The 27,850-nt window shown below is 42.1% G+C and overlaps 1 protein-coding gene across 2 annotated transcripts in view; it reads right to left on the bottom strand.

The window, feature by feature from the left end:
* adamtsl3 (ADAMTS-like 3) overlaps window positions 1-27,850 on the bottom strand; it is a 142,402-nt gene that overhangs the window by 43,492 nt on the left and 71,060 nt on the right. Inside the window, exons 1-2 of one of the 2 annotated variants that reach the window (XM_061709868.1) lie at window positions 6,266-6,405; window positions 1,994-2,121 (exon numbers count right to left, since the gene is read on the bottom strand). In XM_061709868.1, the coding sequence (XP_061565852.1) occupies window positions 1,994-2,121; window positions 6,266-6,319 (182 nt within the window). In that variant the 5' untranslated portion in view covers window positions 6,320-6,405. Of the gene's footprint in view, window positions 1-1,993; window positions 2,122-6,265; window positions 6,406-27,850 lie in introns of those variants that run through there. The other variant, XM_061709867.1, reaches the window with a different exon arrangement.

The following is a 27,850-nucleotide window of genomic DNA, read 5'->3' as shown; positions in this document are numbered from 1 at the left end:
GCCGCTTCGTCAGTTTGTTATCACGCAGTTTCATTGTTTTTATGATCTTCACTGGTCCGTCCTGTCACCGGTGGCTCCTCTCGGGGCTCCCCAGCTGTGAAGAAGTGGCGACTTTAGCAGCGGAGCTCACTGGCTACCTTCAGCAAGTGAGTGATATATTCTGGGAACAGTAAAATGCAGGAATGCGGTGAAGTCACCCTGCTGCTATTTCCCTCAGCTTATAAATGTGACAACATTTCAATGGAAAACATACCCTTTCAGTCCTGTTGCCTCGTGCTTTTCTCTGTCCTGCCCGTCACGACCATCACTTTGCCCGGCACACCCGGCCATGAACCCGACTTGAAGTGTAGCCAAGCAGGTGAGGGTGAAAGGGCCGTGAGACTACTGAACACTCCCTCCCTAACCATGCCCCCCCCATACCTACACAGGACTACCTCACTCACTCAAGATCCATCTGCCGTACTGCTGGGAAACATACATTACATACGGACTATATGTTATCATATCCCATTTTTTGTATCTGCACTATGTAAATATACTTATTTCTCATTTTATTTATGTATCTAAACTGTAAATATGACATACTCACTGCTGTGCCACATTGCCATTGCATGGAAATTTCTTTTCCAATGAAAATCCAAAATGACCAAGGGCCAATCCCAATGTTCACCCTACTTTCTACCACTAGCCCTCACTCACTACCACTAGCCCCAAAAATGAAGCCACAAGCGGTCGGGCTTTGTAATCTTCCCTAGGGATTGGGACACCACTTGCTACGTCACTGCGTGGGTTACGTTCGGGTACGTAAGCGACTGCGTAGTTACGTTTGCACACACGTCACACCATATCAGGAAGCCGAGAGTTAAAAGCTGTTTTAATTTCAGCTGTAGCGCTGTTAATATGCCACTTTATTAAGTTTTAATATTTTTTCAGGCGTAAAAGTAACCGTTAAGATCCCCAACCTGGGCTCAGTTTATCCAAATAACGCCTGTTAAGAAATTTGCTCCAATGTTTTCGGGGATGAGAAGAGCCGCCGGCGATTTATGGTTCCGCGTTAAATCGACGCAGAGGCTATGGCGTAGGGTACGGCGTAGGGTACGGCGTAGGGTACGGCGTAGGGTACGCCGTAGGCTCTGCGTTGGTGTAACGCGGAACCATAAATCAGCCTTTATTCTGGCGAGATCTGAAGATACAACGCAACAACGAGCAAGCGAGTGATTATGTACATTCACTGAGTGAATATTATGAAAGTAAAATATATATTTCTCACTAGAAATGTAATCAAAACGCATTTTTATGCAGAAACTAATCCAAAATATTGATTTTATTCACTTAAAATGACAAATGTCCGCCATGTTTTTTTGTTTGATTCAGTCTGCAAATGACGTAAAGCATTCTGGGAAATTTTTCTGGCCCTCAGTCGGCGAATCAGCATCTGAAATCCCTAGCTTTTAAGGGCTAGATTGATACACCCCAGCCCTCGATATGCACACTACCCCTACATGCAAAGAGGAACTGGGACACCACTACCCTCACGGGAACGCGCAAAATTTAGGGGTAGGGCTGAAAAGTAGGGCTAGGGGGGGGATTGAGACTGGCCCTAAGTCTAAGTTCAAGCCTCAGTTTCTACTTAGACATAAACCTAGATGATGAACGCCAGGAACCCAACCGAGGAGGGTCCCTGTTTTACTGAGGCTCACCTTCATCCCTTCAAAGAGTTATTCAAATGGCTTTTAAGTAATTTTGGAGTCTCTGGAGAGATTTGATAGCTGGGATTTCCTCACACTGGTAGGACCGTTGCCTGCATTTAAACTTTTTAAATGTATCCTCTTCCTGTTATTTGAATCTTTAACGCTTTTTGCCAGATGGGAGACTCAAAATCAGATACTATAAATGTTACTCCTGTTTTACTCCTGAAGTTTTCAAAAGATTTAAACAGAAAAACACAGAAAGGACCATTAAGGGGAACGGGGAACCGCATGAGAGGTCTTACTTGGAGCTGAGGCATCGTCTGAGGGAGTAGGAGGCTCCACCGCCGCAGGTACGAGAGCATTCACTCCACGAGCCCCAGGCGTCCCACAGCGTGTCCCTGTCCTCCTCTGACCGGGCCGTCCGGGAGCTCTGCACACCAGAAGAAAAACAAAACCATTCACACTCATTTAGTGAGGCGTCTCAGACATCCTCGAGCAAGGTCCCTGTTTCAGAAGACTTTCTTTTTCTACTTTTTCACTCACGCAAACAAAAACCGAGCACATGCGCCAAATTAGGTTAGCTGTTTGAGAGCGAAACATGAGCGCATGTGACAGACTGAAGGAGGCAGCAGGAGGACGCAATCAGGATCTCTTGACTTCTGGGACTTCATCATCTTTTACACCAGGGGTATTCAACTAGATTCGGCCGGGGGCCACATCTGCAAAAGGACTGTATGGAGAGGGCCGCACAATTTGAAAATGTGGGGGTTTTCAAAATGTATTTTGCACTCAAAGACGATGACTTATATATATAATACATTTGTATTATACATTTGAATATATCTTGTTTACATATGAATTATGTATCAATTGTCTCCAGATTTAGTAATTGTGAATGTTAAATATAATATTCAGATAAAGAAATATTATTTTGAATGCAAGTTCATTTTGAAACCATGCATTGTGCAAACTTAATGATATTGATATTGACCTACTTTTAATAAAACACGCCATAATGATAAAGCACCACTTTCCACCGAGATTTCCTTATTTGAATATTATATTAAGCATTGAGCACAACCATTTTAGTCCATAGTAGCAAGTTATAAAAATATTATTAAAAAAAAAAAAAAAAAAAATTCAACAAACACCCCCTTTTTTGAAAAATGACCAGGGGCCACATAAAAGCTCCTGGCGGGCCGCATGTGGCCCGCGGGCCGCCAATTGAATATCCCTGTTTTACACAATGAAAAGTTCGTCCTTCATTTTAAAATTCAGGCCACACTCGTGTGCCTTTTTCTGATAACCACGTTGAGCTGTTTTGGCACCGAGGTTAGGAATATTACTGCAGCTCCCAAAATCAATATTATTAGAGGGCCGCGTGTGTCTCAGATGAAGAGCGGCGGCCAGAAACCGAAGATCCTCTCCATCTCCTCTATCTCCTCACTTGACTAACTAACCTTAGAAGGATGTGTATTTCAAAGATCATTTGGATCATCTATCAGTGAATCTAAGCCACAGTACAGTTCTCTCCTCTGCTACTTCACTTTTCCCTTAAAAGTGGAGTCAAAAGCGCTCTGCTTTCCGAATCCCGGGCTCAGATTAACCGAGAAGGAAAATAGCTTGGCATTTGCTACGCAGAACAAAGACAGATTAGCTCAGTGAGACGGAGGTAAAGGAAAAAGAAAACTGCTTTCATACCTGAAAAGCTGGAAAATAACACTGAGAAAAAGGAAAAAGGCTTTGGAAGCAACAGTGGGAGAAGCGGTCCACCTCCTGCGGCAGCAGGAATGTGGCTCACTGGACCCGAGGTGTGAACACATTCAATAAAATAATCTGCCTTTCAAGTGAAAGTTAGGGCCCATTGAAAGGAAAAGATGACTACGGGAAAAACCATTTCACTCAACGTTGTTGTTTTTTGCTTTTTATTTTGTCTTTGTAGCGGCGAACCATGAAGAAATACTTCAAGATGGCTCGGATGCTGCCATTGTGTACTTTGGACAGCATCCCACTGAGCGAGTGTCACACATACATAGCACAAACACATCCAGCAGAGTTTTTGAGAGTTTGAGAATGACTTAAAAATTACAAAAACCTCCAGATTTGACAAGAAAGGGGCAAGGAGAGCTTTGTGCTCAACACCTACTCCTAAGTTGATTTGTACTCACTGAGCTGACAAATCAGACTTTCATTTGAGGTGAGCAGCTTTGGAGGAAAAGCTCTTTTCTCCAACAGCATGCCACTGTGCTCCGCTGACAGAGACGAATGGATCTCGCAGAGGAAAGTGGACACGAGGCAACAGTAGTGCTGTGAGTATTTTCTTTGGTTCGTGGCAGCAAAAACACCCGTGCCGTACCCGAGCGGAGAGGGTAATTAAAAGTGCTTGGGGACAGATACAAATGACTGTCAGTAACGATGACGTCTGAGGAACAGCAGAGGCACAAAAAAAAAAAAAAAGGCAAAGACCTAAACAGAGGCAGTGGAGCGTGCAGCCAAAGATGTCGGCAACCGTGCTACTTTCTGCACAGGCCAACTATTCCAGTGTTTGGATGACGGTAAATAAACCGCTGTGCTCTGGGGGCGGCCCGCTCCAGTGCCAACTGAGGTCCCCTTTGATGAGCAATCAGTGAATTTAGCACTTGGTTTTTCGACTGACAGCTGATTGTGGCACGGCCAAGAAGACGAGGCCGGAAAGGAAAGAGGAGGGAGACTAGATGAACAATTAGGGTTGCCACCCGTCCCGTAAAATACGGAATTGTCCTTTATTTGAGAAAAAAATGTTGCGTCCCTTATTGAACTAATACGGGACGCGATTTGTACCGTATTGTCATTAACTTTTACACCATATTCTAGTTGAATTATTGAAATAAATTAACCTTTACACCAAATTCTAGTTGAATTATTGAAATAAGTAACTTTTACACCATATTCTGGTTGAATTATTGAAATAAATTTACTTTTACACCATATTCTGGTTGAATTATTGAAATAAATTAACCTTTTACACCATATTCTAGTTGAATTATTGAAATAAATTAACCTTTACACCATATTCTAGTTGAATTATTGAAATAAATTAACTTTTACACCATATTCTAGTTGAATTATTGAAATAAATTAACTTTTACACCATATTCTGGTTGAATTATTGAAATAAATTAACTTTTACACCATATTCTAGTTGAATTATTGAAATAAATTAACTTTTACACCATATTCTAGTTGAATTATTGAAATAAATTAACTTTTACACCATATTCTAGTTGAATTATTGAAATAAATTAACTTTTACACCATATTCTAGTTGAATTATTGAAATAAATTAACTTTTACACCATATTCTTCACCTGTAGGCTATATTACATCTGGGCTGATGTGGACATACGTAGCATAGGAGGATATTTCAGTTGCTAGTATGGCTATTAAAGCACTTTAAACTTTAAATCAAAGCATTTTGTTTTTTCATATAGAATAACCACATTTTTATTCAGTTTAGAAGTTTAGGGGCTTTTTTTTGGCTCCTGCGCTGCTGAAATCAGGGCGTCCCTTATTTCTATTTCTGAAAGGTGGCAACCCTATGAACAATGGACGGGGGAGATGAAGAGCTTGCCTGGCTGACACTGCTGTTATTGCTCCCAAAGAAGGAGGAGGAAGATGAGGCTCTGCCACTTGGGATTTGGACCTGGTAATTGAAGGGGATTGGATTTCCAAGCCCTCCATTGCCACATGTCGCACCTCTGCTGGCCGCTCTGATCCCTCCAGGTTTTTATTTGCACTGGCTGGGCTTGCTGGAGCAGGAGCGCGCAGCCTTCGGTATCAGGATACACCCCACACGTGACCGGCGGCGCTACTTTAAACTCTTTCAAAGCACCATTTACACAACATATTTATGCTCTGCCCCATGAGGGTGGTTATATTTTCACATTTGGTGGAAAGAAAAGGCAGAAGCATACGACACTAAATCACTTATCTCCACACTACGCAGGACTGTGATGGACAGACTCGATTTAAGACACCTGTCAGCGGCCGACACTAACTGCATTTTCCGCGAAGATGGAAAACTCCTCAATGGGTAAAAAGAAACCCGACTCTTGTGCCTTCTCCTGCAGACTGTGTCAATATACACTTGATGGCCCGTTTTCATAGGAAAGGCATACGATATTTGCACATCTGCTGAATCCCTTGTCGTTGGACTCCACGCTTCGCTGTCATGCTGCAAAGCGGTGGCTGTAATGTAACGGGGGAGCTCTCAGATCTCAGACAAAGCAGCTCACAGGCCTGCACGTGCATGACATTTCTATTTTGGTGACTCGGATCTACAACAGCAGCAGTAGAGGCACATGGGGGCTTTCCAGGAGACATTTCACCCTCCTTTAACAGCCCCAGCAACATATAAAGAGGTTCTAGGAGTTTGACAGCACATGGTTTCCTGCATCCATACTCCTAAAACATAACAGTACACTGCTTTCCAGCTGATGCTGTCTCCATATTCTAAGCTGTAAATTAAGATATGACATAAAAGCATCCCTGAAGGAATCCAGGATGAAATGGAAAACTCAAAATCTCTACAGTACCAGAATAAGAAGAGCTGTCACCAGCAGCTTGCAAGAGGGAAACAGCTTGTCCATGATCGTCGGGGTGTCTCCAGGTCTGAGTGTGAACCCGGTGCTGGTCTCTCTCTCCTCCCTGGGCCAGCGTGTGTCCTGCCTGTCCGCCTGCTCTCTCCTCTCTGACTGTTGGACCTTCTTCCACAGGAGTAACGTGTGCAACTGGAAGGAAGGAGGGAGGGAGGGGGGGCCGGGAGTGTGTGTGTGTGTTCGTGTGTGTGTGTATTCTAGTGTGAACCATGCATGGGAGTTGAAGGGAGCAACCGGCAGGGATCCAAGCCGTACGTCCTCAGGCCTGGCACACGGGCCAATCAATAAATACTCAACCGCGCTAACACAAATAAGGAGCCGGGGCGGCGGACACTTCACAACTTCACACATTTCTGTGTGCGTTTGTGTGTCAAAAAGTGCAACATATATGGGCTAACTTTCTTCTTTCCGTTTCTTTGCCTGATAATTCAATATTTCTGTTTTTTTAATCATTCATCTTCTTTTTTTATCCCGGCTCCTCCCATGCTCGTGTTTCTCACTTCTTTTCCGACTAGGGTGCTTTTAATCTACAAGAATTTCCAAAACAGCCACGCCGCTGTGTTTTTTTTTACAAATCTGTTGATGTCTCCATGCGTGAAAGGAAAAGGAGACATGCATTTGGCACCACCACCCCCCCCCCCCCCCCCCCTTTTTCATGTACAAGAGCCCCACGTAAATCAGATGACATGGTTTGGTCAGTGAAGGCATCACGATAGACTTTTCAGTCTTGGTGACTTTTTTTATTCCTTTATGAGTTTAAGGTCTACTTCAGTGGGGCTTTTCATAACATCTGGCAGTTCAAACCAGAGTTAACATTTACTCTGAGGAGGGGGAACAAGCCAGGTGTCCCCTGGAGGGACAAATCCTTCTGGTTTTACAAAGCAACCCGTTAAGATGGACAGCTTTTGGCACAATATACTGTACACTGAGCGGCTTTCCAGTTCCTTCTTTTGCAACCCAACGACACGAAAAACTAAACGTGAAACAGAACATAAAAAAAAAAACAGAGCAGTTACTTTCAGCGCCAACCCACTGGTGCGCGTTGATGCGACACACAAGGTAGCGGGCTCTCGCCAGGCATTCGAGCCTGGCGTTTCCAAGGACAATAAAAACTCTGTGCCCTTCAAATCAAGGCTCCCAATCAAACACCAAATCAAAAACCACATAATTGCTATCAATTGAGGCTGTGAGGAATGTGCTGCAGTGCAGAGCGAGTAGTCACCGGGCGTAATCACAGCGGATGTCTCGGGCGCTTAAACACACTTTTTTACTCGGCACGTCTGCACGGCGAAGCCTCCTAACTCACCGCTGACTCCACAGGGCCCGGCTTGTTAGATTTGATAGAGGGAGCGCATTACATGCATAGAAAAGTTGACTCCTTTGACTCCCACTTAGCACTGGTGTTTTTAGCCGCGCCGGCAGGGGAGAATGTGGACACACACCTTTTCATAGAGGTCGTACCCCCACGTGGCCCTAATCCATAACCTTCTGATATTTACTTTAAAAGGAAATCCTTCCTAATATTTGCAAATGTGGGACTACTGAAAATAAACCGTGGCACCAGTAATGTGGCCCGCGTTTAAAACCAAACACCCTGGGAGGAAATTAACGGCCTTGATTGACACTGGGCCGGAGCTGGTTTTCTACCACAACATTGTTGGAGGTGTCTTCTAACATCTTAAAACAATAATCTGCAATGATGATGAAGTGAGAGGAGAAAAAAAACAATATAGTCAGGGGTGTTTTTTCCCCACCGAGGAAAGCTTATTCATTGGGTTGCATAGGGGAAGCAGGGAGGAGACTGGCGGAAGTGACTGATGGTTCTGCTTTATTACATGATAGGACCGTGGTATCTTTGCTCATATACTGTAGACTTATCTTATCACCCTAAAGGACATCCTAAATAATGACTGACAGTATGGAACTATGCAAAATAACAATATCTGAAAGTCATGTGAAAAACAAGCCATTTTTTATTTTTCTAACTGAAAGGTTTAAAGGAGCTTGAGGCTCCTTTTAAGAAATGAGACTCTCTAGCGCCACCCTTCACCACGACGGCCGTTGGGGGTACTGCAGCCAACAGCGAAGCCGGCACGGGAGAACGGGGAGAACGCACATGCAGCGTCATTTGACGTCACATCCGCAGCCCAGCGCGGGAAATTCGGGACCGAATTGCAGCACATTTTGCAGCACACAGCCTGTTCAAGGTAACGGAGAGATATACTAGAGGGCTCATTCTTTTGGGTTTGGAACGCTTCATCTGACATTATTGCTAGAAAAATTAAAACGTATGCGAATTTTTTTCATAAATCCTGCCTCAATCCGGCCTCAAGCTCCTTTAAAGGAGCAGGAGACAATAAAAAATAAATAAAATATGGTCCTTAACAAATTAACCAATTACAACCTCAAATGAACAACAGAAAATCAGAGAATCAGTCTATCAGGGCTTTATTTAAATAAGCAAATGAACTAAAGTAACCTAATATGTATACTTTCATCAATTGAAAAACTGAACATTCCTTTTTTTCTTTGATTTATTTATTTTTTGGTTGTTGTTTTTTTTCTTGACTGCAGGAGGAAACCAATGGATCACAAGGAGTAGGTTCTGGTGTTTCTGATTATTTACCGGTAATTGAAAAAATCTAGTCAGAAATGTGGGCAAAATGCAGTCCTTAAGTTATAACCACAGGCTGCTACCACAAGCTTTCCAAAACCCAATATTAACTACACAAGGAAAAATGAATGATGCAACACAAGAAGTAGGACTTGTGGACTAGTAAGGGGAGGAATAAGAGACAAGACAATTTATAGGCATTGACAAACACTCATGGGATGACAAGACATGGATGTTGACAATTTCAGAGGGGGAGAACAAAGCAAGTTACACAACTAGCAAATTGTTTTTTATGTTTTCAATCAAACTAAATACAAAGCAGAAGTGCAACAAACAAAAGAGCACTATCCAAGAATAAAACTTAAAAAAAACAAGTGAACTGAACTAGACTCAAACTCATTATCAAAACTCTGAAGACCAACATTGCGGTAACTATCAGGATAAAAAACATATTTGCTACTTTTAAAAAAGAAAAAGAATCTATAAATCAGCCTTTGAATTGTATCAACAAGGACCTCTGTAAGCTTCAGAATATTCATGGAAAGAATGGTCCACTGTAAGTAAAGACTACTGAGGAGATTTCTGGCTCATAGGTGGGGAAAAACTCAGTTTAAAAAAAAAAAAATCAACCCGGGACGACTTATATGTTACGAGTGGAAAACATATTCATGAGTGAGGTTTGTTACAATGAAGGTTATTGATAACTCAAATCAAGACTTTTTTGTACAATTTTTGTGACATTTTGATTTCATAAATATAAATAAGACATTGTCAGATTGAATGTGGGCTTGTGTGCATTAATATCTGACAAAATTATTGAAGCCGGTGCATTTTGTAACATTAAACTGTGCATGTGCATTATGGATGCCTGTTTTTAGAATAAATCATGTAAAACATCAGAACAAGTCAAAATGAGCCAAAGTGAGGTCTTGATCTGCATTAGGTGAACAGAAAGTCAAATATGCTCTCCGTTTTCACATTTTTCACCTAATGAATATCCCCCTGAATGCAAAACATGGCAGCTTGTATCGTGACTCACCGTAGGAGACAATAACTCTAAAGAAGCTGTCTCATGCTAAATGTTGCTGGGTTTTTCCAAGTTGGCTTTACAAGCAGCAGAGGTTTAACTGATCCTTTCCTCAACTCCTCTGGCTGAATAAAAGGCTCAAATTAAAACACTGCCATATTATGAGGTGGTGACCTGAGTTAATAGTCCCAGAGTTCACAGAAAAAGAGACAAATGAAGCTGAAGTTACCATTAAACTACACTTGAGAACCCAAGTCTTCAGCTCCCACAGAGAAACTTTTAAATGACTGAGTCGGGGTAAATAGTCACCTCCAACCTCCTCGATGACATACATTTGCTCCAGGCATGATTTATACCAAAACTATTGTTTAAAAAGCTTGCTGGGCCAGGGTATAAAATGTTTTACCAGGACAAAGATTTTACGACTTGCAGCTGAAAGCCGACCACACTGGGCCATATCTCCCCCTCCTCAGAAAGGATTAAAATAAAAGTGTAATTCCCTGAAAAATCAGCTGCAACTAGTTTAAACCTAGTGGGACCTAAATATTATCTTTATAGTTCAAGGTATTTGATGATTGGTATCATATTGATCTTACTTTTAGCTCTCATTTCCTCCACATCCCCATGATGCCAACTTCTCTTTTTTATTATTCCTTCATCGTGATTACTTACGAGAGGCGGACTGTCGAAATGTTTAGTCTCGAGATTGATTGGACTATCTGGTTTCAGTAGCTGGTGATAATCTGAAGATGACAGATGTCCAAAGCCCTCCTCCTGAGGAGCCCATATCATAGTTTAAGTATGGATGTGGGACAACTAATCTCCTCGGGGGGGAAAACCATCACCAACGTGGCTTTCAGACATAAAGTCCTCCAAATCTGCCCCAAACTTCCCAGACCTCTGCGGAAGAAGACGTTTGCTCTACCTGGATCTTTCTCCCAGAACATTTTTTACAACATAGATGAAAACCAAATGATTTGTTGTTTCTCAAGCACATAATATGGCCTTGTCAGCTTGCATTGGTCTGGAAGAACTTGTGAGGTTATGCTGGATGACTTACAATGGTTTCAACATCAGCTTGAGACGCTGGCCAAAGAATACACAACACGGACTTGCATGGGAATACAATAACGTCAATTAGGTACAGCTCAGTAATTTTGCAGACCATAAACTGAGGTTTTGGATTAAGTGACATTCTGGCCTGATGATGGTGCTACATAAAGAGCAAGGTTATCCGAAACTTAACAAAGGGCCTTAATGGGGAGTAGAAATGTGTGAAAATCCAAATAGTTTGTTAAAAAAAAACAACAAACAAAGAAAAAAACAGAAATACTAGGATTTATGTTTAACAGAAGGGAGGTGGACACCAAAGTAGCTTCAACCCCTGGGGATCATGGATTTTCAGGTATATATGACATATTCAGTTGGGACTAGATCAGGGGTCGGCAACCCGCGGCTTTTTTTTCTCCTTTTTTTCTCTTTTTTTCTTCTATTTTCTTTCTTCCTTTTCCTTTCCTTTTTAATCTCGACATTTCGACTTTTTTCTCAAAATTTTGACTTTTTTCTTGACATTTTTCTCAACATTTCGACTTTTTTCAACAAAAATTTGACTATTTCCTCGACATTTCAACTTTTTTCTCAACATTTCGACTTTTTTCTCGAAATTGTACTTCAACATTAATCTCGACATTTCGACTTTTTTCTCAACATTTCGACTTTTTTCTCGAAGTGCATAATGAAAAAAAATATCTTCCCCCATACCAGTTCTAACTAATATAGAAACATGCAGCATGTGTTGTCTTTATTCTAAGGCTGATACAAGACTTTTCATTTTTTGCGGCTCCAGACATATTTGTTTTTTGTGTTTTTGGTCCAATACGGTTCTTTCAACATTTTGGGTTGCCGAGCCCTGGACTAGAAGAACATGTAAAAGCATCGGGATGGTAAATCAGTGAATGGTTATTGCAGTATTTCTTAATAAGAAGGATGTTAAATATTGGCAAAGAGGGCAATTTATTTTGTTGAAAACACTTGTGGTATAATACTTCACGATCATTTTCTGAGCCCTTTACAGTGACTTAGCGAATAAGTCGGTAACCGTGATGTGATCCCACTTGAACATGTCCCTGAAACTCCACATGTAGCCCGCTGCGCAGAGCAGGGATATGGCACGTAATTAAGAATCAGCACTGACATTTACTGCTTCCTGAGGCTGCGCTCATATGTGCTCAGCACCAAGCTTTTCCCATTAGCCCATGTTTCAGCAGCTTCCTGGTGAATGCTCTGGCTAACTCCATCAGGTCTACTCCGGCTCCATCACCCCACGTCCCCTTCTTCCACCCATCACAGCAACTGTGATGTTTTAAATAGGGTATGAAAGGGAGGGATAGGCATAAATTAACCACGTACAGCTGGTGGAGTCAGTTGAACTGGCCTGCCACGGTGGGCTGGAGGAAACAGGGAGCGTGGGACCTGCATCCCGATCAGTGCAAATGTGAACCGCCATGGTTTATTCATGGGCATGCCAGCATCAGGTTAATCCCCTGTGCTTCGAAATATAGACCATATTGTACCCATAATCTGGAAATTATAGCTTTTCACAAGAGTTTACACATGTTTTCTGACACTACCGAATTTTTTTGACATCAGTAAAACCAGCAGTTGTTTCACAGAAAAGCCTAAAATTGCTCTGTTGATTTTCTGAATCAACATAATCATATTTTCTCAAGTAAAAACTGGCACTCTATTTTTTTATTTTTTTTTGTACTGCATTCAGCATTCGTGAGACAAGTTATCCTCCAACTGATCCAACTGGTTCATTTATTCTGAACCACTTTTGCTGTACAAATAAAGAATGCATGCAGACCTTTCAGAATAAAAGACCAGAATCGGTCTGGCTGCAGAGCAGACCTCCACGGTCTCTTCAGGGGAAGATTACGCACAAAACACAAATACAGACAAAACTCACAAAAAAGGCATGCAGACAACAGCTCAGTATTATAACCTAAAGTTTTTTTTGTTTATTTTATGGTTAAAGTAAAGTTAATTATCAATGCCAAATGTGAAAATGTCAATAATTTTACTGGCTTTTCAGTTGTTTTTTGTTTTAATTCAACATCTAAATGCTTTTATTTTGTATTTTCCATATCATTTCTAGATCTGATTCTCAGAGTGGAGGCGACCTGAGGCGACCTGCACCAAACCAGCCTCTACATCGTAGCTCTGCAGCCAGATGGTCAGTAAAAGACCTGATAAGACCACTGAGGTTTCTATCCAATTAAAGTAATCAGGAACTTTAATCAGATATGTTACAGTGAGTATTAAATGTGTGGTGCTAAAACAACATGCTACAAGTGTGTAAGCCTGTTGGCTGCTTTTGTTGGTCCAACTTCCTGGCATACACTCGAGTTGTATGTCCGAAATCTACAACAAATATTCAAGATTTTAAACGTACTTCAGCCAATTTCTGAAGAGGAAGACTGTTGAAATGAATAGAATTCCTGTTGAGTTTGGAAATGAGCATCAAAAAATTTCAAAGCATCAAAATATAGCACTAAAAAAATATATCACAGGTACACATTTATTATCAATGATAAGAGTAGATACTGTATAAAGGACCTCCTTTAATGGAGACCCGGTAGCAGTTGAAGTAAAGAAAAGCATTTATCTGAGCAAATATGGTACTAAAAACATACACAATTCAAGACAATACAAAACTAATTCCATCATAATAAACTGTCCGACTGCTTGGTGAAAACTGTTGGAAAAATACGGTATGTTTTTCTACTAAACTCTTGCAAAAAACAACATCGGTGCGGGAGGTGGGAGATCATCTGTGATTAATGACGGCAATCAAGTCTTGATTTTCTGGGACTGCCAGGTTGTTGTACCTTGGCAGGAAATTCAATAGCATATTTGCAGCAGATATAATAGTAGTAGACAAAGATAAAATATGAAACAGAAAGCACATTTGATCGAGAGGTTGTGTTTCGAACCAAGTCCAAAAAGAAATTTAGTTTTGGATTTGGAAGTAGGAATAAACCCTGCCGTTGGAGTTTATCTGACGTGATTTACCATCTTTTCACATTATGGTAAAAAGTGAACGTTTCCAGTGTTTCACTGTAAATTACCAAAAGTAAAGTAAAAAAACTAAACGTTAAAATGAGGGCTCATCACACAATAAATAAAATACACAGTGTGTCTTTTCTCATTTTCTCTAAAATTATCCATTAAAATACAATTTTTTAAAAATAGGTTAAGAAAAATCCCTAGACCCTTTCCACGGCTGAACATGTATGACAGGCCTGATTGCACATCCTCTCATCTGCACGTCCTGTGAAACTAAACAGAAGACATCACTGGTCCATCAGGGGGTTGTTCACATTCGACTTGCATCCTGCCCCTGTCATCCATCTTCTCTGGAAATTCTTTCCTGTCTGTGACTCATTTGTTTTAGTTTCTTTGCACATTTCAAAATAAATCACACTTAGGCTGCATTCAACAGCTTTAGAGTAAGCAAGGTAAATTTCACTCTTTTTTTAAAGTGTTTTTCTCAGTTTAAATCAAAGAAAATACCCCCAAACAGAGAACAACTCCGTCGTAAATTAAACTTTTGCTCTTTCTGGTAACGCTGAATGTATTTCTAACACACCTCGTTGGAAGAACAGGGCCTCTGCTGAATTTCACAGGAAATAAAAGTTATTGGAGCTCAAAGTTCATGATTTCGCAGCACTTCTGCGTGTTGGAATAACGTCTGAATCCTTCAGCCACTCTTGGTGTAATCAAAGTTTGGAATATTACCAGATCCATCCTCTCTTCCCTCTAACGGGTTTCAGCAAGAAGGCCCGTGTTTGAATCACTTTAAAATAGTTGGAGCCAATTCCAGCGACGCTTGATGAATATAAACCCTGGACTGATGCTCTAAAGGCTGTCTGGGAAATTTTGTTAGAAATGAAAAATACTGCAGCTATTTCCAGTAATCAACACTGTGAAATCCAAACTTTTTGGCTCCATCTGCCTTCATTAGGGTTGCAGAACAGTAAATATGACACGTAGGATCATGTCAGGCTTAACGAGCAGTTCAGATGAATCAGTAAAAGATAGGAGTAAGAGTGTGAATAAAACTGTATATAAAATGGAAAATATGTAAAGATAGTGGAAATGAAGCTCAGAGATGATTTGAGTGAAGAGCACAATGCCAAGAGCGAGACACAGCCAATATTAAGAGTAATTAGTGACATCATGGGACTCAGGAAAAGCGATGCTCTCAGTTGGAAAACAAGTCTTGTTGAAGGGCAGACATGAAACAGGCCCTCTTGTTAATTCAAGTTGCTAAACGAGACACGGTTCATACACGAATAGCAAGGAGCACCTCCAAATAAGAGAGGCAACTGGTTTATCTCACAAGCTTATTATTCATGATGTGTGCATTAGGAGGTTTTACACTTAAAGCAAGCTGAGGCTTTTTCTATAGCTGCAAAAGATGTGTCTGATCCCCCCCAGATATGCTCCCCACAGCTAAGGTTTCAGCTTTTAACCCTAAAAATTAAGCCACAAGAGAAACATGTGTTTTTCATTGTTGAAAATGTATTGTGTGTTGTTTTTGGGTCTAACGACGATCGGAGAAAGTGATAGCAATATGATAAAAGGTGCTCAAAGGATGCTTAAGCAACAGAATGGCCTTTGAAATCAAACATTTTTTTGCTTTCTTTAATAATAATGCAGTTACAGGGAGTGAAAGGGGTTCTTTCATAGGACCTGAGCCTGACTTACAAATATGGAAGTGGCTAAAGAAGAAATAAATGAACCTCGAGCACAATGTTTCAAGTTTGTGATCACTGGAAATCACCAAACCTTTGATATCTATTCCCTTGCTCTTCTTGACCGAGCTAAATGTTCAGTACAGTTAACCACAGCATCCTGCTATCTATACTCTCGAACTTGGGCATCTCAGGCTCAGCACATTCTTAGTTCTGTTCATCCAAGTATAAAGTCTCACAGCAGGTGAAAACATTTTCATTACATCACTTCTTTACAGAGGTGCCCCAAGGCTCGTTACTTGGATTCCTTCTCTTTGCCAAATACACACAAAACTATCTGGGGACAATTTTCATTCAGACGGATTCTCGTATCAATGCTATTCAGTTGATACAAAACTCTACCTGGCTTTCCCACTGGACAACCCCACAGTCACAGCATGGATTTTAGCTTGCATTTCTGACCTGTCTGCATGGAGGAAGGATTACCACCTGTAACTTAACTTGTCTAAGACGGAGGTCCTTGTTAGCCCTGCCAATCATTCGATCAGCTTCAGTATCGACATAAATATTGCATCTACTACTGTCGGCTCCATAAAGGTTACAGGGAACTAGGCCTGTGTTGAAAAAATCAATTTCCCAATTCTAAATTGATTCTCATATTAATTCCTAAAAATCGTTTCATATGTCTAAAGATCGATTTTTTTTTTTTTTTTTTTTTTGTTGGACACGAGAATAACTGGTGCCATGTTTTTGCCTTTAAATATGTTTAAAGGTATGAAAACATTAAAGTGTTCAGTTATAATTGCATAAATTGTCTATATTTCATTTCTTTATATACTGTCTTGGGGTTACATTTGCAAAAAATGCTAAAAACCAAATTCTCAAAAATTAAAAACCAAAATAGACCGAAAAAGAAACTAATAAAAACGGACTGTGGGAAAAAATAAAACCGATTTCATACGACTCTGTTTCCTCCCTGGATCTGTTTGGTAATTCTGATCCACATGATGTTTCTGAAAGCAGTTCTATCAGCATTCTGGGAGCTGATTGGTCCTTACAGCATCATTAGCTGACAATACTTGCTGTTTAATCTCAATATAATACTAGTAGTAATATTTTGCATAACTACAGTCATATAATTCATGCAACAGCTCAAAAAACTGTTTTAATAACACTAACCCAAATCAATATCGGAATCGATTCGAATCGAATCAAATCTTGATAATCGATTCTGAATCTTAAGAATCGGAATCAAATCGATTCTTGACATTTGAATCGATCCCCAGCCCTACAGGGAACCTAGCTGTCATGTTTGATGACTAGTTATTTTTCTCTGACCATGTTGCTTCGGTGTCCCACTACTACAAGCCATAGTTATATCAGGCCTCGAATCCTGCAGTCCCCTCCTAGCCGGCTTATGCAATCAAGGCACAGAAGGTCTACAAAAGGTCCAGGTGCCAAGGAGGTTTGGTCTTTAATCAACTCAGATGGGCACACATCTCAGCTGTATTCATTGAGCTTCACTGACTACCAGTGGTTGCTCAAATACAATACAAGTCTCTGACACTTGCTTACAATGTGATCTCAGGGTGCACACCTATCTAAATGAACTCAATTGTAAGGGCTTATGCTCCTTCATGAGCACTGCGCTGTACACAAGAACACCGACTGGCCTTGTCCTCCCTTCACACACGGCAATTTCAATCGAGACTCTTCATTCCTCAATGGCTGAAAGAGTTACCTATAGCCACAAGAGCAGAGTCATCCCTCTCTACGTTCAAAAAGGTGTTGAAAACTTTCCTCTTCCAAGAAGTGCACTTGATATTATCTGCACTTACTTTGTGATCTACTAAGTTACCGTGGTTTGATTGTATCCCCCTGTGTATTTCACTTTGGATAAAAGCGTCTGCTAATGTAATGTTATGTAATGAAATCTAAAAAACTAGATTTTCAGCTATATGCCCCCATGTGGTCAGAATTGGTATTGCTTAGGGGTGTAACTATTCGTATTCGCCCTGTACCATCACGGCACGGCGGTCACGGTTCGGTGCACACAGTCATGCGACGAATACGTCTGAGTGAGTATTTAATAATAATAATAATAACTAGAAAATTTCTGGAAATTTTGATATGGGCATGCCCTACTGCCCATTCGTCCCCTCTCGCCGCTTTGGTTTAGGGCTGTAGTGGTTGTGTTCGGGGCGGTTCTATGTCAGTTTGAGGTGTTTACGGTTGTATTGCATTCATTCCTGTGCTCCCAATAGTTATTAATGGGGCGCGCTTTTTGGCATCTAGCGTTGTCACGGTAACGCTTTTGACTGAGAAAAGTAATGCCCATCGAGGCAAGATGGAGACGCATGTAACGATGTATGCCGTGCATGGGTGCATGTTCCGGTTCAGGCTACGTTAACGGATAGGTTTTTTTTTCACCATGGTACAAAACCCCATCCGAATGAATGGGGCCATTTGGCCTGGATTTTGACATAAAATTTCCTTAAATGCCAGCTTCATGAAATTTGAGTATGTTGAAGTCCACAGCGTGCCGAGTCGGGAAACATTTGTACGATGTCTCTACGATAACCTGTTGCCTAGCAACAAGCTTCCAAATTCAAACAGAAATGAAAAAAAAAATGAAAGGCCAATATCGCAAAAACTGTAATAATTAGCATAATGAGGTTGTACGGTCGGTTAGGGACAATCGGACCGAGTGATTGAAAGTTTGAACGATGTCTCTACGATAAAGTTCGGCCGAGCAATAAGCGCGGGAATTTTCGCCTTTTCTTTTGCTTTTTGGCAACTAGCGTTGCCACGGTAACCCCTATTACGGAGAAAAGTAATGCCCATCGAGGCATGATGTAGACGCATGCAACGATGTATGCCATGCATGGGTGCACGTTGCGGTTCGGGCCGTATTAACGGACGAAAAAAAGTGCGGAATAATAAGAATAACTAGACAAAATTCCCGGGAAATTTTGAAGTGCCACGGACTACTGCCGGATGATCGCGGGATGCACCCATGAAGGTCAAGGACTCGATACTGATTAATATGACATCATTCATGACTCTGTATCTCAAACCATTCAAAAGATATTGGACTATAACGTATCGGCCAATCAGAAGAAGGGGCGGGGCTAATTTGCACCAATGAGGGTCAAGGACTCGATACTTAGTCATTTGACACCACCCATGACTCTCTATGTCAAACCATTCAAAAGATATTGGACTATAACGTATCGGCCAATCAGAAGAAGGGGCGGGGCTAATTTGCACCAATGAGGGTCAGGGACTCGATACTTAGTCATTTGACACCACCCATGTCTCTGTATGTCAAACCATTCAAAAGATATTGGACTTTAACGTATCAGCCAATCAGAAGAAGGGGCGTGGCTAATTTGCACCAATGAGGGTCAGGGACTCGATACTTAGTCATTTGACACCACCCATGTCTCTGTATGTCAAACCATTCAAAAGATATTGGACTATAACGTATCGGCCAATCAGAAGAAGGGGCGTGGCTAATTTGCACCAATGAGGGTCAGGGACTCGATACTTAGTCATTTGACACCACCCATGTCTCTGTATGTCAAACCATTCAAAAGATATTGGACTTTAACGTATCAGCCAATCAGAAGAAGGGGCGTGGCTAATTTGCACCAATGAGGGTCAGGGACTCGATACTTAGTCATTTGACACCACCCATGTCTCTGTATGTCAAACCATTCAAAAGATATTGGACTATAACGTATCGGCCAATCAGAAGAAGGGGCGTGGCTAATTTGCACCAATGAGGGTCAGGGACTCGATACTTAGTCATTTGACACCACCCATGTCTCTGTATGTCAAACCATTCAAAAGATATTGGACTTTAACGTATCAGCCAATCAGAAGAAGGGGCGTGGCTAATTTGCACCAATGAGGGTCAGGGAGTCGATACTTAGTCATTTGACACCACCCATGTCTCTGTATGTCAAACCATTCAAAAGATATTGGACTATAACGTATCGGCCAATCAGAAGAAGGGGCGGGGCTAATTTGTATATATAATATACAAATGTAAATATTTATATGTATAATAATAATAATATACATATATATCCAATGAACCTGTTCCCAGCAGGACTGGGGATCATGTAAGGTCAAAAGGTCAGGATTCAGATTCCTCCATTTTCCAGGTTATATTACATGAAGTCTATAAGGACTGTGTCATGTGACCAGGTCTGGGTCAGTCTAATCAGCACAGCTGTGATCTGGTTGTTAGGGGCAACAAGAACCTGATACAGAGGGAGCGGGAATGACAGCTAGATTTTCGGTTGTGACAAACCTCAAATCACTCCACTTTGCGGTCAAACCGTAGCTCTTAGCAGAAATATGAAAACATCGTGAGAGACAGAGAACCCAGAACATTCTGTCAATCTTATTTTCATTCAGATATTCCTTAAAATGTGTTAGTAACGGCAATTCGAAAACAAAAATGAGATTTTTTTTAAGAAAACTTCATTTAACATGGGAGTCAATGAAGAGAGAGACAGGAACTGGCGTGTCTGTTGGCTCCCCCGTTAAAATTTTGTGCACACCACGCCTGTCAAAGTCACATTTTATAAATCACAACACCTATGTCTATATTCTGACCAAAAATTATCTGTCTACCTTTTACGGTTTGGCCGTGACCTCGAGTTACAAATAAGAAATCATGTTTTTTTTTCAGTGTAACTACACTCTAGCAAACTGACTCCCGTGCTCTAGATTTGAAAAAAAGTGATTTCCAGTCCTCGCTTGAGGGCTCATATCTTGAAAAGTGTACATTTTAGGAAAAAACTGTTTCGGGTTTGGAGAGAGAAGAGAAGTTTTCCTCCGTTTTGAAGTTTGAATGACGTTTCTACGTGCAAGTATGAGAAAGATACGTGACTCAGAAAAAAGGTGATTTTTTTTTTTTTTTAACCTCCTCCCACCCAAAGTGTGAAATGCTGCCCCATACAAATACATGGGAAAATCTCCCCATTAGTTTGGAAATTTGGAAATGTTTTTGCACTTCGTGCAAAAACTATTCGTGCCATCGTTCTGAAAATCCACAGGACTGTAGTTAAATTCAGGGCCTACAACTTTCTAAATCGGTTCAGAATTTTTCGAGTAACGGTGTGCGAGTGGTGAGGCCCCAAACTTCACGCAATGCGTTCCGGATGGGGCAAAAAGCGCACGTTTGTGCACGTTGCGCAAAAACGTGCACGCCAATCGCTAATAAAAGTCATACCCATCGATTCCCGATTAAGGCGCACGTTTCTACGTTTTTACTTTTCGCGTTTTCTCAAAGCTGTAGGAGGAGTAGCCGGACAAAGTTTTTACGGAAGAATATATAAATAATAATAAGCCTGAGCAATAGTATGAGTGCCTCGTGCTGCGCACGAGGCACTCCTCCTCCATTGAGCTTGCGCAGCTCAATGGAGGAGGCGTGCCACGTGGCGCAGCCGTGGCACTAATAATAACTAGAAAATTTCTGGAAATTTTGATATGGGCATGCCCTACTGCCCATTCGTCCCCTCTCGCCGCTTTGGTTTAGGGCTGTAGTGGTTGTGTTCGGGGCGGTTCTATGTCAGTTTGAGGTGTTTACGGTTGTATTGCATTCATTCCTGTGCTCCCAATAGCTATTAATGGGGCGCGCTTTTTGACGTCTAGCGTCCCCACTGTAACGCTTTTGACTGAGAAAAGTAATGCCCATCGAGGCACGATGGAGAAGCATCTAACGGTGTATGCCGTGCATGGGTGCACGTTCCGGTTCAGACTACGTTAACGGATAGGGTTTTTTTCCACCGTGGTAAAAAAAAACCCATCCTAATGAATGGGGCCATTTGGCATGGATTTTACATTAAAGCTTCCTTAAATCACAGCTTCATGAAATTTGAATATGTTGAAGATCACAGCTTGCCGAGTCGGGGAACATTTGTATCATGTCTCTACGATAATCTGTTGCCTAGCAACAAGCATCCAAAGTCAAACGGAAATAAAAAAAAAAAAGAAAGGTCAATATCGCAAAAACTTTATAAGTTGACATAATGAGGTTCTAGGGTCCGTTAGTGCCAATCAGGCCGAGTGTTTGAAAGTTTGAACGATGTCTCTACGATAAAGTCCGGCCGAGCAATAAGCGTCTGAATTTTCGCCTTTTTTTTTTGCTTTTTGGCATCTAGCGTTGCCACGGTAACACTTTTGACTGAGAAAAGTAATGCCCATTGAGGCACGATGGAGACGCATCCAACGATATATGCCATGCATGGGTGCACATTGCGGTCCGAGCAGCATTAACAGATTGTTTATTCACATGCTCCCCCATCCAAATGCATGGGTTTTTTTTGCCATGGTAACAAGCCCCATAGGATAGAATGGGACAATTTAGCTTCAATATCTCAAAAGCTGTAAACGACAGCGTAATGAGACCTCAGTATGTTGTAGTCCACATCAACCTGAGTCTTTTAACGTTGGAACCAAGTCTCTGCGATACCGCGTTGCCGCGCAACAAGCATCCGAAGTTCCGTTAGCATCAAAATGAACAATGTGGAATATCTCAAAAACCGTAATAGCAAGCATGACGAGACTAAAATATGTTGCAGTACAAAGCGTCCCGGGTTGGTCAATGTTGTAATGATGTCTGTACGATAAACCGTTGCCTAGCAACAAGCGTCCAAAATAAAAGTGATTTTTTTTTTAAATTGAAAGTTAAATATCGCAAAAACCGTAATAACTAGAATGATGAAGTTGTATGGTCCTTTAAAGACTATCGGGCCGAGTGTTTCAAAGTTTGAACGATGTCTCTACGATAAAGTTCGGCCGAGCAATAAGCGCGGGAATTTTCGCCTTTTTTTTTGCTTTTTAGCAACTAGCGTTGCCATGGTAACCCCTATTACTGAGAAAAGTAATGCCCATCGAATCACGATGGAGACGCATCCAACGATGTATGCCATGCATGGGTGCACGTTGCGGTTCGGGCCGTATTAATGGACGAAAAAAAGTGCGGAATAATAAGAATAATAATAATAACTAGAAAATTTCACGAAATTTTGACATGGGCATGCCCTACGGCCCATTCGACCCCTCCAGCTGCTTTGGTTTAGGGCTGTAGTGGTTGTGTTCGGGGTGGTTCTATGTCAGTTTGAGGTGTTTACAGTTGTATTGCATTCATTCCTGTGCTCCCAATAGTTATTAAAGGTGTGCGCTTTTTGGCGTCTAGCGCCCCCCACGGTGACACTTTTGACTGAAAAAAGTAATGCCCATCGAGGCAACATGGAGACGCATCTAACGATGTATGCCATGCATGGGTGCACGTTGCGGTTCAGGCTACATTAATGGATAGGTTTTTGTTTCACCGTGGTAAAAAAATCCCATCCGAATGAATGGGGCCATTTGGCATGGATTTTGACATAAAATTTCCTTAAATCCCAGCTTCATGAAATTTGAATATGTTGACGGCCACAGCGTGCCGAGTCGGGGAACATTTGTACGATGTCTCTACGATAATCTGTCGCCTAGCAACAAGCGTCCAAAGTCAAATGGAAATTTAAAAAAAAAATGAAAGGTCAATATCGCAAAAATTTTAATAATTGGCATAATGAGCTTGTACGGCCCGTTAGTGCCAATCGGGCCGAGTGTTTGAAAGTTTGAACGATGTCTCTACGATAAAGTTCGACCGAGCAATAAGCGTCTGAATTTTTGCCTTTTTTTTTGCTTTATGGCATCTAGCGTTGCCACGGTAACACTTTTGACTGAGAAAAGTAATGCCCATCGAGGCACGATGGAGACGCATCCAACGATATATGCCATGCATGGGTGCACATTCCGGTTCGGGCAGCATTAACAGATTGTTTATTCACATGGTCCCCCATACAAATGCATTGGTTTTTGTTGCCATGGTAACAAGCCCCATAGGATAGAATGGGACAATTTGGCTTTAATATCTCAAAAGCTGTAAACGACAGCGTAATGAGACCTCAGTATGTTGTAGTCCACATCAACCTGAGTCTTTTAACGTTGGAACCAAGTCTCTGCGATACCGCGTTGCCGCGCAACAAGCATCCGAAGTTCCGTTAGCATCAAAATGAACAATGTGGAATATCTCAAAAACCGTAATAGCAAGCATGACGAGACTAAAATATGTTGCAGTACAAAGCGTCCCGGGTTGGTCAATGTTGTAATGATGTCTGTACGATAAACCGTTGCCTAGCAACAAGCGTCCAAAATAAAAGTGATTTTTTTTTTAAATTGAAAGTTAAATATCGCAAAAACCGTAATAACTAGAATGATGAAGTTGTATGGTCCTTTAAAGACTATCGGGCCGAGTGTTTCAAAGTTTGAACGATGTCTCTACGATAAAGTTCGGCCGAGCAATAAGCGCGGGAATTTTCGCCTTTTTTTTTGCTTTTTAGCAACTAGCGTTGCCATGGTAACCCCTATTACTGAGAAAAGTAATGCCCATCGAATCACGATGGAGACGCATCCAACGATGTATGCCATGCATGGGTGCACGTTGCGGTTCGGGCCGTATTAATGGACGAAAAAAAGTGCGGAATAATAAGAATAATAATAATAACTAGACAAAATTCCCGGGAAATTTTGAAGTGCCACGGACTACTGCCGGATGATCGCGGGGCTTATTTGCACCCATGAAGGTCAAGGACTTGATACAGATTCCAATGACACCACCCATGACTCTCTATGTCAAACCATTCAAAAGTTATTACAGAAAATATAGAACCGCTAACTGAACCGCTAACGGGATCGCTAACGGGACCGCTAACCGAGCCGCTAACGGGATCGCTAACCGAGCCGCTAACAACCGCTAACGGAACCGCTAACGGGACCGCTAATGGGATCGCTAACGGAACCGCTAACGGGACCGCTAACGGGACCGCTAACGGGATCGCTAACGGGATCGCTAACGGGATCGCTAACGGGATCGCTAACGGGACCGCTAACCGAGCCGCTAATGGGATCGCTAACGGGACCGCTAACAACCGCTAGCAGAACCGCTAACGGGACCGCTAACAGAACCGCTAACAGAACCGCTAACGGGATCGCTAACAACCGCTAGCGGAACCGCTAATGGGACCGCTAATGGGATTGCTAACGGGACCGCTAACGGGGTCGCTAACTGGACCGCTAACGGGATCGCTAACTGGACCGCTAACGGTACCGCTAACGGGATCGCTAACGGAATCGCTAACTGAACCGCTAACGGGACCGCTAACCGAGCCGCTAACGGGATTGCTAACCGAGCCGCTAATGGGATCGCTAACGGGACCGCTAACAGGACCGCTAACAGAACCGCTAATGGGACCGCTAACGGGACCGCTAACAACCGCTAGCGGAACCGCTAACGGGACCGCTAACGGGGTCGCTAACTGGACCGCTAACGGGATCGCTAACTGGACCGCTAACGGGACCGCTAACGGGATTGCTAACGGAATCGCTAACTGAACCGCTAACGGGACCGCTAACGGGATCGCTAACAACCGCTAGCGGAACCGCTAACGGGACCGCTAACGGGGTCGCTAACTGGACCGCTAACGGGATCGCTAACTGGACCGCTAACGGGACCGCTAACGGGACCGCTAACGGGATCGCTAACGGAATCGCTAACTGAACCGCTAACGGGACCGCTAACCGAGCCGCTAACGGGATCGCTAACCAAGCCGCTAACGGGATCGCTAACGGGATCGCTAACAACCGCTAACGGGACCGCTAACGGGATTGCTAACGGGACCGCTAACAGGGTCGCTAACTGGACCGCTAACGGGATCGCTAACTGGACCGCTAACGGGACCGCTAACGGGATCGCTAACAGGACCGCTAACAGAACCGCTAACGGGACCGCTAACACCAATAACACTACCATCCCATAATAAACACCTACCATCCCATAATAACACTAACATCCCATAATAACACTAACATCCTATAAAAACACCTGCCATCCCATAATAACACTAACATCCTATAAAAACACCTGCCATCCCATAATAACACTAACATCCTATAAAAACACCTGACATCCCATAATAACACTAACATCCTATAAAAACACCTGTCATCCCATAATAACACTAACATCCTATAAAAACACCTGACATCCCATAATAACACTAACATCCTATAAAAACACCTGACATCCCATAATAACACTAACATCCTATAAAAACACCTGTCATCCCATAATAACACTAACATCCTATAAAAACACCTGACATCCCATAATAACACTAACATCCTATAAAAACACCTGACATCCCATAATAACACCTATCGTGTGTGTGTGTGTGTGTGTGTGTGTGTGTGTGTGTGTGTGTGTGTGTGTGTGTGTGTGTGTGTGTGTGTTCATCTAAGGTTAAAAGGTCAGGGTTCAGATTTCTCCATTTTCCAGGTTATACTGTGAATTCTGTACTGAGTGAGTCATGTGACCAGTTCTGGGTCAGTCTAATCAGTCAACAGCTGAGCTCTGGTTGCTAGGGGCAACAAGAACCTGATACAGAGGGAGCGGGAATGACTCAGCTGGATTTTTGGTTGTGACAAACCTGAAATCACTCCACTTTGCGCTCAAACCGTAGCTCTTAGCAGAAAAACGAAAACATTTTGAGAAACAGAGAACCTACCAGATTATCTAAATGTTATTTTCATACAGATATTCCTTAAAATGTGTTAGTAACGGCAATTCGAAAACAAAAATGAGATTTTTTTTAAGAAAACTTCATTTAACATGGGAGTCAATGAAGAGAGAGACAGGAACTGGCGTGTCTGTTGGCTCCCCCGTTAAAATTTTGTGCACACCACGCCTGTCAAAGTCACATTTTATAAATCACAACACCTATGTCTATATTCTGACCAAAAATGATCTGTCTACCTTTTACGGTTTGGCCGTGACCTCGAGTTACAAATAAGAAATCATGTTTTTTTTTCAGTGTAACTACACTCTAGCAAACTGACTCCCGTGCTCTAGATTTGAAAAAAAGTGATTTCCAGTCCTCGCTTGAGGGCTCATATCTTGAAAAGTGTACATTTTAGGAAAAAACAGTTTCGGGTTTGGAGAGAGAAGAGAAGTTTTCCTCCGTTTTGAAGTTTGAATGACGTTTCTACGTGCAAGTATGAGAAAGATACGTGACTCAGAAAAAAGGTGAATTTTGTCTTTTTTCTGGACATTTTCCCATCCGCTTTGAATGGCGCCATAGGAATACATGGGAAAATGCTCTCCCCATTAGTTTGGAAATTTGGAAATGTTTTTGCACTTCGTGCAAAAACTATTTGTGCCATCGCTCTGAAAATCCACAGGACTGTAGTTAAATTCAGGGTCTACAACTTTCTAAATCGGTTCAGAATTTTTCGAGTAACGGTGTGCGAGTGGTGAGGCCCCAAACTTCTCGCAATGCGTTCCGGATGGGGCAAAAAGCGCACGTTTGTGCACGTTGCGCAAAAACGTGCACGCCAATCGCTAATAAAAGTCATACCCATCGATTCCCGATTAAGGCGCACGTTTCTACGTTTTTACTTTTCGCGTTTTCTCAAAGCTGTAGGAGGAGTAGCCGGACAAAGTTTTTACGGAAGAATATATAATAAATAATAAATAAGCCTGAGCAATAGTATGAGTGCCTCGTGCTGCGCACGAGGCACTCCTCCTCCATTGAGCTTGCGCAGCTCAATGGAGGAGGCGTGCCACGTGGCGCAGCCGTGGCACTAATAAGAAAAGGGAAACCTTTTCTAGATACTAATATATCGCCTTCATTTTCATGTTTTTCCTCATTTTTTCGGCCGTGTTTTACTTTTTGGGGATTTTTTTTTTCCACATCAGTGCGGGGTCATGCTGTACACCCGCTGGTGCGCAGTGGGACTTTTGCGACTTTAGCATGCTAGCAGCATTGCCCTTTGGGCCATTCTGGACGATTGCAATATGGTCATGCCACTACTTGGCATGCCCATAATAACCTTTATTTAACCAGGTAAGACTCATTGAGATTAAAAATCTCTTTTCCAAGAGGGACCTGGCCAAGAGGGCAGCATAAGTTACAACAGAAAACACAACAACAAAAAACAACAAACAGCAATCGCACACTGTAGTCAGGAACACAAATTACATACAACATAAACGGGTC

Source organism: Cololabis saira, chromosome 20 (genome assembly GCF_033807715.1).
Source record: "Cololabis saira isolate AMF1-May2022 chromosome 20, fColSai1.1, whole genome shotgun sequence".
NCBI lineage: Eukaryota > Metazoa > Chordata > Actinopteri > Beloniformes > Belonidae > Cololabis > Cololabis saira.
This window is presented reverse-complemented; position numbering and strand designations above follow the sequence as displayed.